At 44.7% G+C, this 16,324-nt stretch overlaps 1 protein-coding gene across 2 annotated transcripts in view; it reads right to left on the reverse strand.

Moving 5' to 3' along the window:
• The window catches only part of FLT3 (fms related receptor tyrosine kinase 3), a 126,124-nt gene that overhangs the window by 27,353 nt on the left and 82,447 nt on the right, over positions 1 to 16,324 (reverse strand). For both annotated transcript variants that reach the window (XM_047876134.1, XM_047876125.1), the window contains exons 5-10: positions 13,427 to 13,556; positions 11,657 to 11,784; positions 11,200 to 11,339; positions 10,949 to 11,102; positions 9,281 to 9,449; positions 149 to 252 (exon numbers count right to left, since the gene is read on the reverse strand). In XM_047876134.1, the coding sequence (XP_047732090.1) occupies positions 149 to 252; positions 9,281 to 9,449; positions 10,949 to 11,102; positions 11,200 to 11,339; positions 11,657 to 11,784; positions 13,427 to 13,556 (825 nt within the window). The remainder of the gene's footprint in view (positions 1 to 148; positions 253 to 9,280; positions 9,450 to 10,948; positions 11,103 to 11,199; positions 11,340 to 11,656; positions 11,785 to 13,426; positions 13,557 to 16,324) is intronic.

Raw genomic sequence — 16,324 nt, forward strand, 5'->3', positions numbered from 1 at the left:
ATTTGAAATAAAATTTCAACATACTTCAGTATATAAAAATAGCTTATGGCATCCCTTCTAAGCCTTTACTTAGCTCTTTCTGGTCATAGTTAATACACAAGTAAGCAGTGATAAGATTAAAGTGAAATTTCTTGACAATTTAACTTACTTCTTATGTTCAGCGTGAACATTTTTGTGAATTCGGCATCATCGTTTTCTGCATGAAATATGTATTCTCCTGGCTGGTGTTTATGGTTGCAAAACTTAGATATGCTGTTTGAAAAAGAATTAAAGATACACTTAGCCAGATTCTTACAGGAGATGCTGAAATGAATGTCAGCGTGCATGGAAGTCTTTCTCGAGACTCTCACTCCCTGAAGTCCCGTGGACAGGTGTCTGTATGCCAGGCCCTTGTTAATCTAAGTGTGGTGTGGTCCACAGCCAAGCAACATCAGCATTGGTATTATCTAGGAGCTTGTCTGAAATACAAAATTTTAAGTCCCACCCCAAGCCTACTGAGAGTCTGCATTTTAAGATGATCTCCATGTGATTCATATGCACGTTAAGGGCTGAGAAGCCCTCGTCTGGGCTGGGGTTCCTAAGAGAGACAAGAAGGTTCCTGCCCCCACTCTTCTATACATTCTGGACTAGTCTGACTTCCCAGAAATATGGAAGAACCTCTATAGGCAGAGGAGACCATAATCCCCCTGCTTCCTGAAAGGACGGCTCTCTGACATTGGCCCAAGGCAGGACCTATAACCAACCGTTGACTCACATAGCGATTAACAGTGATATAGGCTCAAATCCACTGAGTTTGTACAAAAATCTTTTGGTGGCTCAAGCATCTCTGCGGATTGCTCATCAGCCACTCAATTACACTTAGACATGGAAAGCTTGATGTTGGAGATTATCCAACATGCCTACCAGGCACATGGGGTGCTCAATGTTGGACAGGGTAGGCGAGATAGGGGATCAAGGAGCTGTTGAATACGCCTTCGTGCATTGTAGAGATAGAAAACAAATCCCTTAAAACAGAATAAGATAATCTAAGGATTGTTCAGAAGCTATTTAATTAGGCTACCTCTCTCTATATATAGCCAACTTAAAGAAAAAAAAGGGGGAAAAGACCACATACTGACAGGATAGAAGTGTTAACAGAACACAGGGTGTGGAAATCAGACTTAAACTAGCAGCTATGTAGGATGCAAAGACCTGTAAAATATGGTTCCTGTTCCCAAAGACATCATCATCCAGGTGGGTGGACAACACTTCCATAGGTAGAATAGCTAAATCATTAAACTACAGGCCAACAGAAGATTAGAGAAGGCAGAGGCCAGTACAGATGAGAAAAGTTCAGAGGTCTGCACAGAAGCAGGCAGGACTTGAGCTAGATCTTTGTGGATGAGTTTGTTTTAATGAGAAGGCAGAAGAAAAGCATCCAAGGTGGAGGCAACAGCTTTCCTTAAGACAGGAGATGGGGACTCATTGCGTATGGCCACAATGGAGAGGAATGGGCAAAGCCTCTTGACCGGAGCAGGAGCACAAGGGGAGATGTAGTAGAAAAGGCTGAATGGGTAAGGGGTGGGACTATTTATTTATTTGAGAGAGTACATGTGCTTGCAAGCAGGGGAAGGGCAGAGAGAGAGAGAGAGAGAGAGAGAGAGAGAGAGAAAGGGAGGGAGACGGAGAAGCCCAAGCAGGCTCCATGCTGTCAGCGCAGAGCCCGATGCGGGGCTCAAACTCACAGACCATGAGATCATGACCTGAGCTCAAATCAAGAGTTGAGTATTTAACCAACTGAGCCACCCAGGCACCCCAAGCCTCATTATTTAAATTCACGGGGAAATAGGGAAGATGCTGTAGATTCCTGAGCAGGAATGGAATGTGATGAACGGGATCGTAGTTTAGGTGGTAGGAAAAGGTTACTGGAAAGAAGCCCGGAGGCAGCTGTAGCAACTCATTCATACATTCATTCATTCATTCACTTGTTCTACCATCAGTGGTAGAGTCCACTTATTGGAGGAATCAGGGGCACACCAGTGAGGTAGAAAAGGTAAGTTTCTGTTCTCACAGTATTTTCACGTTGCTGGTGACGGTGATGAGTGGTTCCAGTATAGTGTGGGAAGTCCTGTGAGAGGAGAAGTAAAAGTTCAGATTTGAGAATTCAGAGCACGAAAAAGCAAGGGCTGTCTGAGGTAGGGAAAATGGGACAGGAGAGGGAAAAGGAAACCCGAGAGGCACCAGGAAAAAAGAACGAGCAGGTGCTGTGCTGGAAATGGAAGATGAAGGAGGGAACAGAACCCCTGTTGACCCCCAACATTCAACACACACTAACTGGTAAAGCAGCTCCTGAGCCCATGTTTATCTGACGCCGGTGTTCTGTGCCTTGATCTCCAAAGCTAGAGGGTCATTCTGACCTTGTGTAGCGATGAGGGAATTTATTGCTCTGACCCATCAAAGTGAGCATTTGACAAGTTGTTTATTTGCCTTGCTAACAGGAAGGCTGAACTAGAAAGGGGGAATTTCGTATCCTGACCTACTTCTGGGCAACAAGGAGGACATGGCTGGTGAGACAGAAGTGACGGAAGGATCGGGAAACGCCAAATTATAACACTAGGGAGGAAAGTAAATAGAGCTACCTGTGATTTCTAGACTTTTAGGAAGGCAGAGTTTAAGTGGTCCAAGAAGGGAAAGATGTGGGCTTCTTAAAGGGAGCACGTGGGGGGCGCCGGGGTGGCTCTCGGTTGAATGTCTGACTTTGGCTCAGGCCGCGATCTCATGGTTTGTGAGTTCAAACCCTGCCTTAGGCGTTATGTTGATGGCAGAGCATGCTTGGGATCCTCTCCCTCCCTCTCTCTCTCAGCCCCTAGTTTGCTCTCTCACGCTCTCTCTCTCAAAAATAAATAAATAAAGATTTTTAAAATTTTCATTATATATATATATAGAGAGAGAGAGACAGAGAGAGAGAGAGAGAGAGAGAGAGAGAGAACACATAATTCCCACCGCACAATAGCCAAAGACCCTGAAAAGGAAGAAGAAAGGAGATAAAAAAGAAGCCGGTGTGGCTAGCCAGGCGCCATGCCAAAAGCACCAATCAATTTGGTACAAGAAGAAGTTACCGATACAGTTAGTGATTATCATGCAGACCAAAGCAAAATGCTTTGTAAACTTTTCCCTTCCTAAGTCTTTTGTGCTATCTTCATAGACTACGACTTGCCATAGGGTAGATGAGAGCATCTGAAATGTCCTCTTCCAGGTAGGAAAGTGGTCACATAAGTAGCCTGAACACAACAGCAAATATCCAGGTTGTTGGAAACAGCTTGTCCTCCTGTTATGACAGTTAAACCCTAGCGATAGCAACAACCGTGTCACTGAACTCCTCTGGGAATTCCAAGGGGACTAACCAATGAGGTAACCTGGACACTCAGAGCTTCCTCTTTCCCTAGGGTTTTTCTAAAGATGGCCAGCTGGCATGTGATCGCAGACCTGGAAACTGGAGTTTACGGTGAGATAATATCTTGGTGACGAAGAGGTTTTCTCACTACAACCACGAAAACGGTTTTCTCCTCTCTACAATCAAAATGCAGGTCATTTTTATTTTTCGTTCAGTGCCTAGAGGGGCGGGGCTGAGGAAGGGCAGTTTCTTCTAGTGGCTCAGGGAGTGATTTGCTCTAAAGAATGCTTTTTCAAAGGGCAAAGGATTACCAAAGTCAAATCAGCATGCAGAGAATAATAAAGCATGTGTTGGGGAACCTGAGAGCTTCTGAAAGCGGGGCTGGGGGGAACGCGGCCAGGCTGGTGTTGAAATCTGATCTGTTCAAACTTTCGTTCCACGTTAAAGACAGTCAGGAGGGTTAGGGAGAAAGGTGCTGATGATTTTATACTACTCTCTACATAATATCATGCTCGCTTTTATTTTATTTCAAGGGAGTCGGCAAGGCCTGGGGGAATATCACCATTAAAAGCTAAATAGCAAAGTATGGCACATCTCATAAGGAGGGATACATTTATTTCTAAGTAACCAAAGAGAATGCTTGTATTTTTGTTTTCTTACACATTGGGTTTGAGAATCTTACGCTTTGGAAATGAGTTGGTGTCCACATCATAACTAGTGATACGGTTAAAAACAAAGGCTTTGAAGCCAACTGTTTTTGCTGGGACCCCAACTCTGCCATGGCCCCGTGGTGTGTCATTGGGCAAGTCACTTAACCTCTCTGTACCTCAGTTTCCTCATCGGTAAAATGAAGACAGTAGTAGTATCTGGGGCGCCTGGGGGGCTCAGTCGGTTAAGCGTCCGACTTCAGCTCAGGTTACGATCTCTCGGTTCAGGGATTCGAGTCCCGCATCGGGCTCTGTGCTGATGGCTCAGAGCCGGGAGTCTGCTTTGGATTCCGTGTCTCCCTCTCTCTCTGCCTTCCCCCGCTCGCGCGCTCTCTCTCTCTCAAAAATAAATAAACATTAAAAAAAAAAAAAAAAAAAGGACAGTACCAGTATCTACCTCGTAGGGTTGTGGGAGGGGAATGCTCTATTAAATTTTTAAGTAGTTTTGTATAAAACATCTGTAATAGTGCCTAGCCCATAGTGAACACAATATATGCATTAGATTTTCATTACTATGAGGCTCATGAAGTCCAGTAATCATTTTGAATAAAAAAAGAAATTTAGAAACTTTACTGTGGCATATACTGTGAGAAAAATCACATTAAAACAAATTTAAAACTATGGAAAGAACAACAACAACAAAAAACCCCACTAAAGTTATGCCCATCAACAGGAGTCAGTTAAAATAAAATTGCCTAAAAAGTGGAATCCTATGCGGCCATTGAAATAATATAAATAATGGAAGACATACTTAGGACCATAGAAAGATGCCCATGATATAAATAAAAAATCAGGTTACAAATGGCACAGTTAATGCCATATGTATACAAAAACCTGTTTCTAGCAGTCCTCCTATCTTGATCTTGAGAAGAGGTCAATTAAAAAGAGTCTGAAATGTAATCTCTGGAGGTAGAACTATTGGTGTTATTTCTATTTAAAAAAAATTTTTTTTACATTTATTTATTAATTTTTTTTTTTTGAGAGAGAGAGAGACAGAGCACAAGTGGGGGAGGGGCAGAGAGAAAAGGAGACACAGAATCCAAAGCAGGCTCCAGGCTCCGAGCTGTCAGCACAGAGCCTGACGCGGGGCTCGAACTCATGGAACTGTGAGATCATGACTTGAGCCGAAGTCGGACGCTTAACCGACTGAGCCACCCAGGCGCCCCAATTTAATTTTCAGGCAATTTCAGAAAACAGGAGTAAAGGAAGGGTATTGAGTTTGCCCTCTGTGGACAAGTAACCACCTAGTCTGTCTTTCATACAATGGGATTATGGGAATTAAACGAGACAATCCACATAAAGGATGTGCACACTGCCTGGCATGTGGTAGGAGCTTAAAGAAGTTTCTTTCACACTCGGCAGCAGGGAAGGGGGCAGGGTTTGCTGAGGCTCTTGGTAGTTCACTGAACCCACACGTCTTTTCCCTCCTTTCTGTGGATGCTCAAGGCTCATTTCCTTCTGGGGGAAAAAAATCCTCCCCAAGAGGCTCAATATACTTCTGCAATTATATATCATTTATTGATTCGAGAGCCCGCTTTTCTGTTAGTCTGTTCTTTTTTTTTCTTTAACTTTTTTAATGTTTTATTTTTATTTTTGAGACAGAGAGAGACAGAGCATGAACGGGGGAGGGGCAGAGAGAGAGGGAGACACAGAATCGGAAGCAGGCTCCAGTCTCTGAGCCATCAGCCCAGAGCCCGACGCGGGGCTCGAACTCACGGACCGCGAGATCGTGACCTGAGCTGAAGTCGGACGCTTAACCGACTGAACCACCCAGGCGCCCCACTGTTAGTCTGTTCTTGAGGGGGAGGGCAACTCACCACCCAGAACCCACACGACTACCACACTGCTGTTTTCCGTAAGTGCTCGGTGAATGCCTGGTGCGTGCAGAACTCAAGGCTCCCGGAACTGGAAGATTAAATGCTCCAGGACAAAGCAAGACTCGGGGATTGGGCAAGCCAAGGAGAGTCTTCCAGAAGGCACCACTCAATAAGTATAACATCTTAAGTTCTGTGTTTTTTTTTTTTTTAACCATGAAACTGGGAAAAAGCTAAGGTAGATTCGGTGTTTATTAAGGAAGTTGATAGAGAGGAAATTATGCAAGCCAAGAGATCGACTATCCTAGGACCTCTTCTCAAGATCAAGATACCAGGGCTGTTAGAAAATGATAAGTTAATAAGACGTAAACACATTTTATTATGTGCACCCTCACACTTTGGGTGTGATATTTGAGGAAGTAAATAGGAGAAACGAAGCCGTGAAGGTAGGGAAGCTGACAGACTTCTGGCATGCACACTTTGACCACACCAAAGCCCTCCCGCGAGGAGCGTTATTACACGGGCCTTTCGGTTACATCTGAAAAAAAAAAACCAAAAACCTCGTGTCGCTCTGTTCATAAAGTCATCGGTTGCAATAGGATTACAGTGCTATGCCTCACAAACAGATTGCAGTCTGGGTAAACTGTTAAGGGAAAGGATGCTTCACTGCACTAGTTGCTCGGCTTCTTAGTAAACTCGGAACGTTTTATAATAAAAAGTTGGAAAGGACTCGGATCATCATGGAGTCCGCCACCTGCTATCTCAACCCAGGGCCTCGTGGGGCGAGCAAAAGACACCTAGGGCACTTGAAGCTGTGTTCAGATTTTTCAGTTGTTGGTGGTGTCGCTCAGGATGTTGAGCATCTTTTTCAGGAGGGAGGAAGGCTCCATTTTCCCTTTGTGCCGTGTGTTAAGTGATGAGGCGTGATATCAGGCGCGTCCTTATCACCAGCAAACGCTGTAGCTCTGCAAGGACTTTTTGAATAAGATAAACACTGAGTGGTGGGTGTTGTGGTGAGTGCCGTGGGTGTGGCGCTCGCAGGGCACAGAAGAGCGGCCATTGACTGTTCTGGCCCCCGGGCTGTGCATTGCCACTCCCAGGGGTGATGACGAAGTCGTTCGTTTATGAAACACACGTTGCAGAAAGATAGAGAAATGAAGAACACCGTAAGAATCAGGAGCTGTCCCGATCTATTCATTTGGCTACCTGTGCAAAGTCACCTCTTGGGGTCAGGGGTGCAGACTGTGGCCACGGAATGAAACGGCACGAACTCTGCCACTCGACTGGCCTGTGGCCCCTATATCAGAGACACGGTCCTCTCATCGGTGACTCTGTAAAATCCCAAGAGGTTGTGCCAGAAGGCCAGCAGCACAGGAACACTGATCTCCCAGGTGCCTCTTGCCTTTGAATGTGCCCCCTCTAAATTTGGGGGGCGGGGCAGAGAGAAAGAGACATCACCGTATTCGTTCTTGTAGACCCTCACACCATCAAGTCCGTCAAGAAGATATCTAAGGCATATTTGAATTAAGTGGAGTTGATCCCCTCGCTCTTTGAATCAGGGTCAAAAGAGAATCCCATAGTGCTGCGAGTTTCTCTGACCCCGAGTCACAATGCAAAGAAGGGAAGGGATGCGGACCCCACTGGTACCCTTCTGAGCACGGGCCTGTGGTGGTCCATTCAACTGGGAAGACAGGGCTAACTCCCTGGTCTTCTACCCACAAGTCTGATAATTCAGGACAAGAGCTTATGACAACAGGGTGATCCCTCTGAGGCAGTGGTTCTCAACCACGGGCAGTTTTTCCAAACCAGGGGCATTTGGCAATGTCTGGAGGGAGCTATGTTTGGCTGTCGCCATGGGGGGGTGACGGTGCTACTGACATCCGGCGGGTGGAGGCCAGGGATGCTGCTGAACATCTACAAGGCACAGACAGCCCCCAGGACAAAGAATTATCCAGCCCAGGTCAACAGGGCTGCTTTTGAGAAACCCGGAGTCGGAGAAGTAAGTGGGTATCAGTCCGCTCACAGGTCAAAGGCTGCGTTCTTAATTGAAAATTGAGTGCTTTGAACAGTAAGGGGTTTGTCATGCAAACTCAGCGCGACAGCTCTTTTTAAACATGCCAACAAGGATCAGCTGTAACCCTTGGATCACAAAGATCATTCTGGGGTATGAAGAATAACACATTACTTGTGAAATAGAGGAGAACCGAGGGGAAAACAACTCTAAGCTCTTCGCCCGGACCAATGCTATCCGATAGAGACATAATGCAAGCCACAGGCGTCATTTTAAAATTTCCGGTGAGCTAGATAAAAAGTGAAAATAAGTGAAGAGGAATCACTGGTTGTCTGTAACTCCATGTATCCAAAATACTGTAACTTCACCATATAATCAATATTAAAAAATGAGATTTTTTTTCAGTGTCTTTTTCACACGAAGTCTTCAAAATCTAGTGTGTATTTTACGGTTATGGCCTGTTTCCGTCCGAACCAGCCCATTTCAAGAACTCGAGAGTCATGTGTGGCTGGTAGCCGGCGTGAGGCACGACACAGAGCTAGGCCTGTGATACGCATCACCGGAGGTGACTGAAAATGTAGAATCTGGGCATTTTGCCCCAACTGGTCAGCATGTCTGGAATGGGAGCCAGGAATCCGCATTTTTAGCATTTGCCCAGATGTTTTCTACAGAAGTGGTTATGGACCCCATGCTGAGAAACAATTTACTCTAAACCACTGGCTTGCTTGAGAGATGACAGATACCTTTCAGGAACTCGGAGTCTGGCAGGAAATCATGCTACACGGGACTACATTTAAGAGCTAGGAGGTGTCGCAGCTACAGAAACTACAAGAAAAAAAAAAGGCGTTTTCTGTTTTCCAAAGAGGGAATGGAGAGTTTCTCCCATAAGACAATCTTGAATAGAGTTGTACAAATCCCCAGGAAATTGGAATTTTTTATCCGTAGGCTATTTCTGCACTTATTTTTTGAAAAGCTAAATCAATGCACTTATAGGCAATGTTTTGCTGTTTTTAAGGGGTTTTACTTCCTCAATCAGCTGCATATCTACCGAGGGAGATTTAGTATACTATATAGCACAATACTCTCAAATGGGAAGTAACAATCTAGTGACTCAGAAGACGCCATGGAACCATACTCAAACTAATGGGATTCTTTCTGGTTTTTTGTGTGTGCGTGTGTGTGTGTGTGTGGCAGGTTATACTATTTGAACTGATTATCAGACTATTACGGTGTCCTAATCTCTGCTTTGTTTTCTTCCTCCACTTCAACGTCAACCCAATAATATACAAACTCATAATACGAACGTGCTCTTCTGGAAGGCAACAAGGAGGCTTGCGTTAAGCCTGGCGAGCCCCCGAGCTCTTTGTTGGCTCACCTGTACCCATCATCAAGGCCGCTCTGCTCACAAGGAAATGATTTTTGAGAGAAGGTCCACGTACACCTGATTTGTGGGTATGCTTTAAACCTGACAGAAAAGCAAAACTCTTCATACTGGTCAATCTCATAATCTTCACTTGATTCGGAAGCATTTATAAATCCTTTTTCTGTAAAAAAAAAGAAAAAAAGGCATTTCTAAGTTAGATGAGGTTCGTATGGAAACACCCTGAGAAGATACAATAACATTTTATTCATCAGTATAACGTAAGAACACTCAGCTGTGGCTATGCTGCGGGTCAGATTGGACAGTCCCAGAAATGCAGGCGTCTTATCCCCAGTCATAAGCCTGAGCTCACCCACTTCTACAGTCAAGATCCCTTTAAGGGTTAGACGGTGGGGTGACTGGGGGGCTCAGTTGGTTGAGCGTCCGACCAGCCGAGGTCATGATCTCACAGTTCGTGAGTTCGAGCCCCACATTGGGCTCTGTGCTGACAGCTTCAGAGCCTCAGTCTTCCTCTTTCTCTCTGCCCACCCCCCCACTCAAGCTTTCTCAAAACTAAATACACATCGAAAAACATTTTTTTTGAAAGAATTAGATGTAAATACTTGACTTTCCTCCCAAAGAAATGTATAAAAACCTCCAGATTTTACAGACAATTTCAAGAGACTGAAGGGCTCCCCCAGCCCAACCAAGCATGTACCACGGGAGGGATCTGCCGACAGAATCGGGACGCCCTTTACTCAGTCGCAACAGCTCTCTCAGTGAGTGACACGTTCAACATAAAAGAATCGCAGGCGCGAATAAAGCAATCCAGCCAGCAGAATTCACCAGGGTTTTTTTTTTTCTTTGAAGCGCTTCCTCATGAGTTGGGTAGGAGAATCACCCATGTCCTGGCATTTTCAGTATGGCTGGAGGCTGCCGCCTGATATGAGACTCCTGAAGCACGGTTACTGTCACTTCCTCGACAACCCACCCACTTTCAGTGCATCGAACTGCTTGTCCCTTCTCTCTGTCATCGCCCATCACCCTGCCAGTTGGTGCTCAGAACAAGGCCGGTAAAACCTTCGTTTTGGAGCACAATTCATTCCGGAAACGTGCTTGGACCCCAACGTACTTGTACATCACAGCGAATTCCCAGAACCATTGGCTCAGTTGTGATCACGTGACATTCGGCTTCAGGTACGACGCCTGTCGCAAGACCTCGCTCGTTTATCGAGTCAAAATTTCTTAGAAACGTTTGCTCGTCTTGCAGAACACCCCCAGAACAAGTTACTCCCAACCCAAGGTCTTACTGTATTTATGAAGTGCCTATTTTGTGTCAGGCTCTCTGCCAGGGTCTGGGACTACAAGCACGGAAGAGATTTTTCCCGTCCTTCGGGAATTTACAGTCTATTGGTAAGTTGTGGGAGGACCGCAAACACAGATGGTCACGTCACAAGGCCAGGGCTAAGAGAGTGCTAAGACAGTGCCATTCAAGCGAGCATGGTTTAAGTGGAAAAGGAAGGGCGGAGGGAGCTTATATATGCAAAAACTATTTTAATTCAGTCGTTCTCAGCTTTCTGACACTAACATTCTACTGAAATCAGAATTTGCAGGACGTACCTCACATTCCACACTAAAGCAACTAAACGTATCAAGAAAGATTGCGCGAGCAGCCTGCATTACCTATGATGGTAACCAAAGCTGATTTACTGGGATGTTCGGAAGAGGAACAAGTGTAATGGCCAGTGTCGTTTCTTCCCACTGATGATACAAAAGCAAACAGAATCCGTATCATAGTTCTGTTTGTAGAATAGGTACTCATCTCAAAGTAGCTGCCCTAGGTTTTAATAAAACAGAGTTTGAATTTAATGACTTCAACCTGTACTATTTGGATGTCGTCTCTGCAGTTTCAGAAGGCAAAGTGGTCATATTACCTCCTCCAAGGCTTTATTTTCTAATTCCCAGGTGAGTCCGAATCCATGATTCACATGAACAGCTTTGCACCTTATCCATAACGGTTCCCCTACTTTAAGAAATAGTTGTGGCAGTGTGGTCTGCGGAGTCTGATTGAGATCTGGAAGGATGACACGACCCGAGTAAGAAAACAGAGTGATTTTTTTTTTTTCCTCATTGCAAAAATACATCCTGAACATTCGGAAGAACAAAGATTTTAGTGTCATCTCAAATGCTACAAGCTGCTTTGACAGAAGACTCCTTTAGAGACGGTCTACCCTTTTATAAAGAAGGCAGCTGCTACAGAATCCATAATATTCCGTGCCAAGTGGCATAAGGAACTACGGCGGCCCTGACGTTGACTGATCACCCAGGCGCTTGGTGTTAACGTCAGGTCGTTCCTAAATCATGGAAAAGTTCACATTCTCGTGGTCCTACCTATTGTGAACAGCTTGGTACACTTTCTGCCCAGCTCATTCCTTGCACAGCACCTTATGTCTGTTCCAAACAGTTCATGAAGTACGCTTTCCTCCTTCGTGACAACAGCTGGACTCTCCCCTTTACAGCTGCAATTAGAAAAGAATTGCCATTTGACTAAACACCTTTTAACGTTACAGACGAACGTGCAGGAGAGAAACAAAGGCGAAGGTTCCAGAGCCTGTTGAAGAAAAAGGAGCGGATCAGAAGGTGAACAAGCCCGGCGCCTGGGGGGCCCAGTCGGTCAAGCGACCAACTCTTGCTTTTGGTTCCGGTCAGGATCTCCTGGTCCGTGAGATCGAGCCCCGCCCGCGTCCAGCTCTGCGTTGACAGCGTGGAGCCGGCTTGGGATTCTCTCTCTCCCTCTCTCTCTCTGTCTCTCTCTCTCAAAATAAATAAATAAACTTTAAAAAAAGGTAAACAAACCCAAATCTAAGGTTTCTAGTTAGTTATCTGAACCAATCAACACTGGAGAGAATGACATACATTTTTATGGAAGTTTAAATTTGGGGGGGAGGGTTGGTGACCTCTTCTGTTGCTATTCTTTAGAGAGAGAGAGAGAGACAAAAGAAAAAGAAGACGAAAGAGGAGGAAAAAAGACGAGAAAGAAAAGCAGGATTAGGTTTTAACACAGCCTAACAAGGTGAGCGTCTTTTCTTCGAAGCCCGAAAGAGGACAAGGGAGAGGGAGAGAAGAAGGTTGCAGGTCCCAGAGTCTGCAGAGCTCAAGGAGAAGAGGAGAGGCATCACTCAGGAAGGAAGTCGGCGGGTCTACCTCCTCACCCCCACCCCTCACCCCAGCCCCTCCTCAGCCCCCCTACCCTCACCGCCTCACCCCCACCCCCTCACCCCAGCCCCCCACCCTCACCGCCTCACCCCCACATTCCCACCCAGTCATCCCCCCTCACCACTCCCCATCTCACCCTTCTACACCCTCACCGCCACCTTCACCCCCTCATCCTCACCCTCCTCCCCTCCCCCACCCAGCATAAAACAGACTTGGATTCCTCCCGAGAGTGTCCCCAACCGCTGCCTTGCCGGAAACAGGGATCACTTGCAGCCTGTGTATGACCACTTTTCTCCTCCTGATCTCTTTAGTCAAGGGCATCCTTTTCTTTGTTGACACACCATGCCTTCAGGGTATTTTTTTCTTATTACAAGACAACAATAATTGGGTTCATCGTGGAAATCTTGGCAAAGACAGAAAACCCAAAGGAAAGAATTTTAACTGCCGGTATTCCTGCTGCTCTGAGATAACAACCGTTATTCTTTGGTGGGTAGGTTTCCCATCTTTTTTTTTTTTCCCCCCCAATGCACCTGTTACATACGTACCCACAGGTGTTCTCTTCTTTTCCTCTAGAATTTGGGATCACATCCGTATCATTTGGTGACCTAATTTTTTACTTCTTTCTCCTTATACTCAGTCCCATTTTTTCAATAGAATTGTTTAATACGTTTTTGGTAGTTAAAACGGCATGACTTCTCAATTTGTGAGAACTTAGCTATGGCGCATATGAAAAACGGAAGCAAGCATTTATATAGTACTATCTGCCAGCCACCAATCTCCATGCTTCATGTATGTCGGTCCATTAAGTCTCTGTAGCATAAGGTATGTACTTTGCCAGCCCCATTCTTCTGAAGAGCCAATTTATATGCACAGTATGATGTCAACTCCATTAGGAAAAGACCAAAAGTAAAGTAATAATAGCCATTATCTCCGTGCCCGTCATACCTTTCGCTCTGCGAATCGCAGAAGACCCATTCCACGGTCGGTTCTGGAATGCTCTCAGATATGCAGACCAGCGCGTCCTGGTGTTCCATTTTTCTAAAGTAAGGTCTCCTTAGTGTGTAAAGCAGCGTGTCTACAGCATCATAAATTATTAACATTTTAATATTAAAAAAAAACTGTCTTAGTAGCCCCTCACAGAAAGAATTCTACATCGTTAAGAAAATATTAAGAAAAAATATTTTATACCATAGCAATGTCTTCTGCCCCCCCTCCAAATATAAACAATCATATATCCCCTCCTCACCAATCTGTTAAATTTAACTCTGGCTGAAATGCCAACTTCAATATTTAGCTAATTTCTTGGGGTATTTCATAAACCTAGAGACAACTAAAGTTAAGTAAAATGAAGCCATGTAATAATACAAATATTAATATGCACAGGAAAAAGACTAGAAATAATGTAAAGTTTGGGGTGTGTGGGTGACTCAGTCAGTTAAGCATCTGACTTGATTTCGGCTCAGGTCATGATCTCACGGTTCGTGAGATCGAGCCCTGCATAGGGTTCAGGGCTGACAGCGCAGAGCCTGCTTGGGATTCTCTCTCTCTCTCTCTCTCTCTCTCTCTCTCTCTCTCTGTCTCTCTCTCTCTCTCTCTCTCTCTCTGTCACTCCCCTGCTTGTGCTCTCTTTCTCTCTCAGAACAAAGAAATAAACATTAAAAAGAAAAGAAAAGAAATAACATAAAGCTTAAAACCCATGCTTATATAGTTTAAGACCCAAGTTTCTTCCCGTGATTTTATCTAGAACCAGGCAGAAATATACTGATTTAAAAATGCAGAAATACAGCAGGATAAAGTTAGAATTGAAACAGAATTGAGAGGTTCAGTTTGGTCTCCCATTTGCTTTGGGCTATTATACTTCACCTCCCCCCCCCCCCCCCCCCCCCGCCCCACTTCTGCTTCCCATAATGCTTGACATACAAACTTTCTATTCTGTGTGGATCCCTCTAGTGACAGGAATTCCAAAGCAATTAGTCTTTATTATTAAATAAATATACGGGGCGCCTGGGTGGCTCAGTCCGTTAAGCGTCCGACTTCAGCCAGGTCACGATCTCGCGGTCCGCGAGTTCGAGCCCCGCGTCGGGCTCTGGGCTGATGGCTCAGAGCCTGGAGCCTGTTTCCGATGCTGTGTCTCCCTCTCTCTCTGCCCCTCCCCCGTTCATGCTCTGTCTCTCTCTGTCCCAAAAATAAAGAAACGTTGAAAAAAAATTAAAAAAAAAATATACATGCCCATAGACTGATATCCAACATAATAACTGAAATATTAGTAAATATCTACTTTTCTGCTTCTCACCATCTCAACCCTAGGTAACCTTTATCCTGATTTTGTGTTTATCATTCCTGTGCTCTTTTTTTTTTTTTATTTTATTTTTTTAAAATTTTTTTTTTTCAACGTTTATTTATTTTTGGGACAGAGAGAGACAGAGCATGAACGGGGGAGGGGCAGAGAGAGAAGGAGACACAGAATCGGAAACAGGCTCCAGGCTCTGAGCCATCAGCCCAGAGCCCGACGCGGGGCTCGAACTCCCGGACCGCGAGATCGTGACCTGGCTGAAGTCGGACGCTTAACCGACTGCGCCACCCAGGCGCCCCAATCATTCCTGTGCTCTTAAAAATGTTTTCACCACACAGCTATGTGTCCCCAAACAATATGTTGGTTTGTTTTCTGGTTTTCAAAATATGGTATCCCTCAATAGGTCGTCTTCCATAACTTCCTTTTCTTATCCAACCTCGTGTTGTTAAGATCCACCCATGGTTTTGCATGTAGCTATACTACATTCATTTTTTTACATAGTATTGCATTGGTGAATATATTACAATCGGTTATTCCATTTTCTTGCAATGGACATTTAGCTCGTGACCAATCTGTTGTGTTTACCAACAATAGTGCTAGGAACATTCTATCCATTTCTACTAAGGCAGGTGTGTAGATTTCTTTACACAGGGGACCTGCTAGCTTATATGATATAAGCACATGTTCAGCTATACACATAATGATAGTCTGTTTTTCAAAGTGGTGATACTTTACATAATTTACATTTAAATGTAACAACTTACATGTAAATAGGACATGGGATTTCCCATTGTTCTTTTTTTTTTTTAATATTTTTAAATGTTTTTATTTATTTTTGAGACAGAGACAGAGCCTGAGCAGGGGAGGGGCAGAGAGAGAGGGAGACACAGAATGTGAAGCAGGCTCCAGGCTCTGAGCTGTCAGCACAGAGCCCGACGTGGGGCTCAAACCCATACACCGTGAGATCATGACCTGAGCCGAAGTCGGACGCTCAACCCACTGAGCCAGCCAGGCGCCCCTAGAGCAACTGTTTTTAAGTGTAGCTTTACTTACACATGAAAATCTTTCAGAGATTTAAAATCAGAAGCAACCATCAAGGGAGATAATTACCATCCAAAGTATTTTAACTACTTAAGCCAGGTTCCCTGACTTATATGCCAGCAAAGTTTCCTCTACATTATACTGCAATCAGGCTTTTTTTTTTTTTTCAAAATATTTCCTTCTGTGTCCTAAACATTCTCAATTCCTTCGGCTGTTCAAACTTCAGAAACTCCAGTTCTTCACTATCGGGTTGTTTTGTTTTGTCAGTACGCAGCTGAAAACAAAATGTAGAACCGAGAAGAATAATCATCCATTAATTTCCCGGACCTACACACTCCATCGGAGGCGGCCGAGGTTCGGCTTTCCTGTTTTGTAGCAACCCAGCCTTACTTGCTGGTTACTGCTAAACCTGTGGTTCGCTAGACCCTTTCCTCTTTTTCACACTGTTGCCAAATCCTCCTCTACCAGGTTTTTTTTGTTTGTTTTTTTGAACCTCACCACCCAACAGG

This window comes from Prionailurus viverrinus, chromosome A1, assembly GCF_022837055.1.
Source record: "Prionailurus viverrinus isolate Anna chromosome A1, UM_Priviv_1.0, whole genome shotgun sequence".
Taxonomy (NCBI): domain Eukaryota; kingdom Metazoa; phylum Chordata; class Mammalia; order Carnivora; family Felidae; genus Prionailurus; species Prionailurus viverrinus.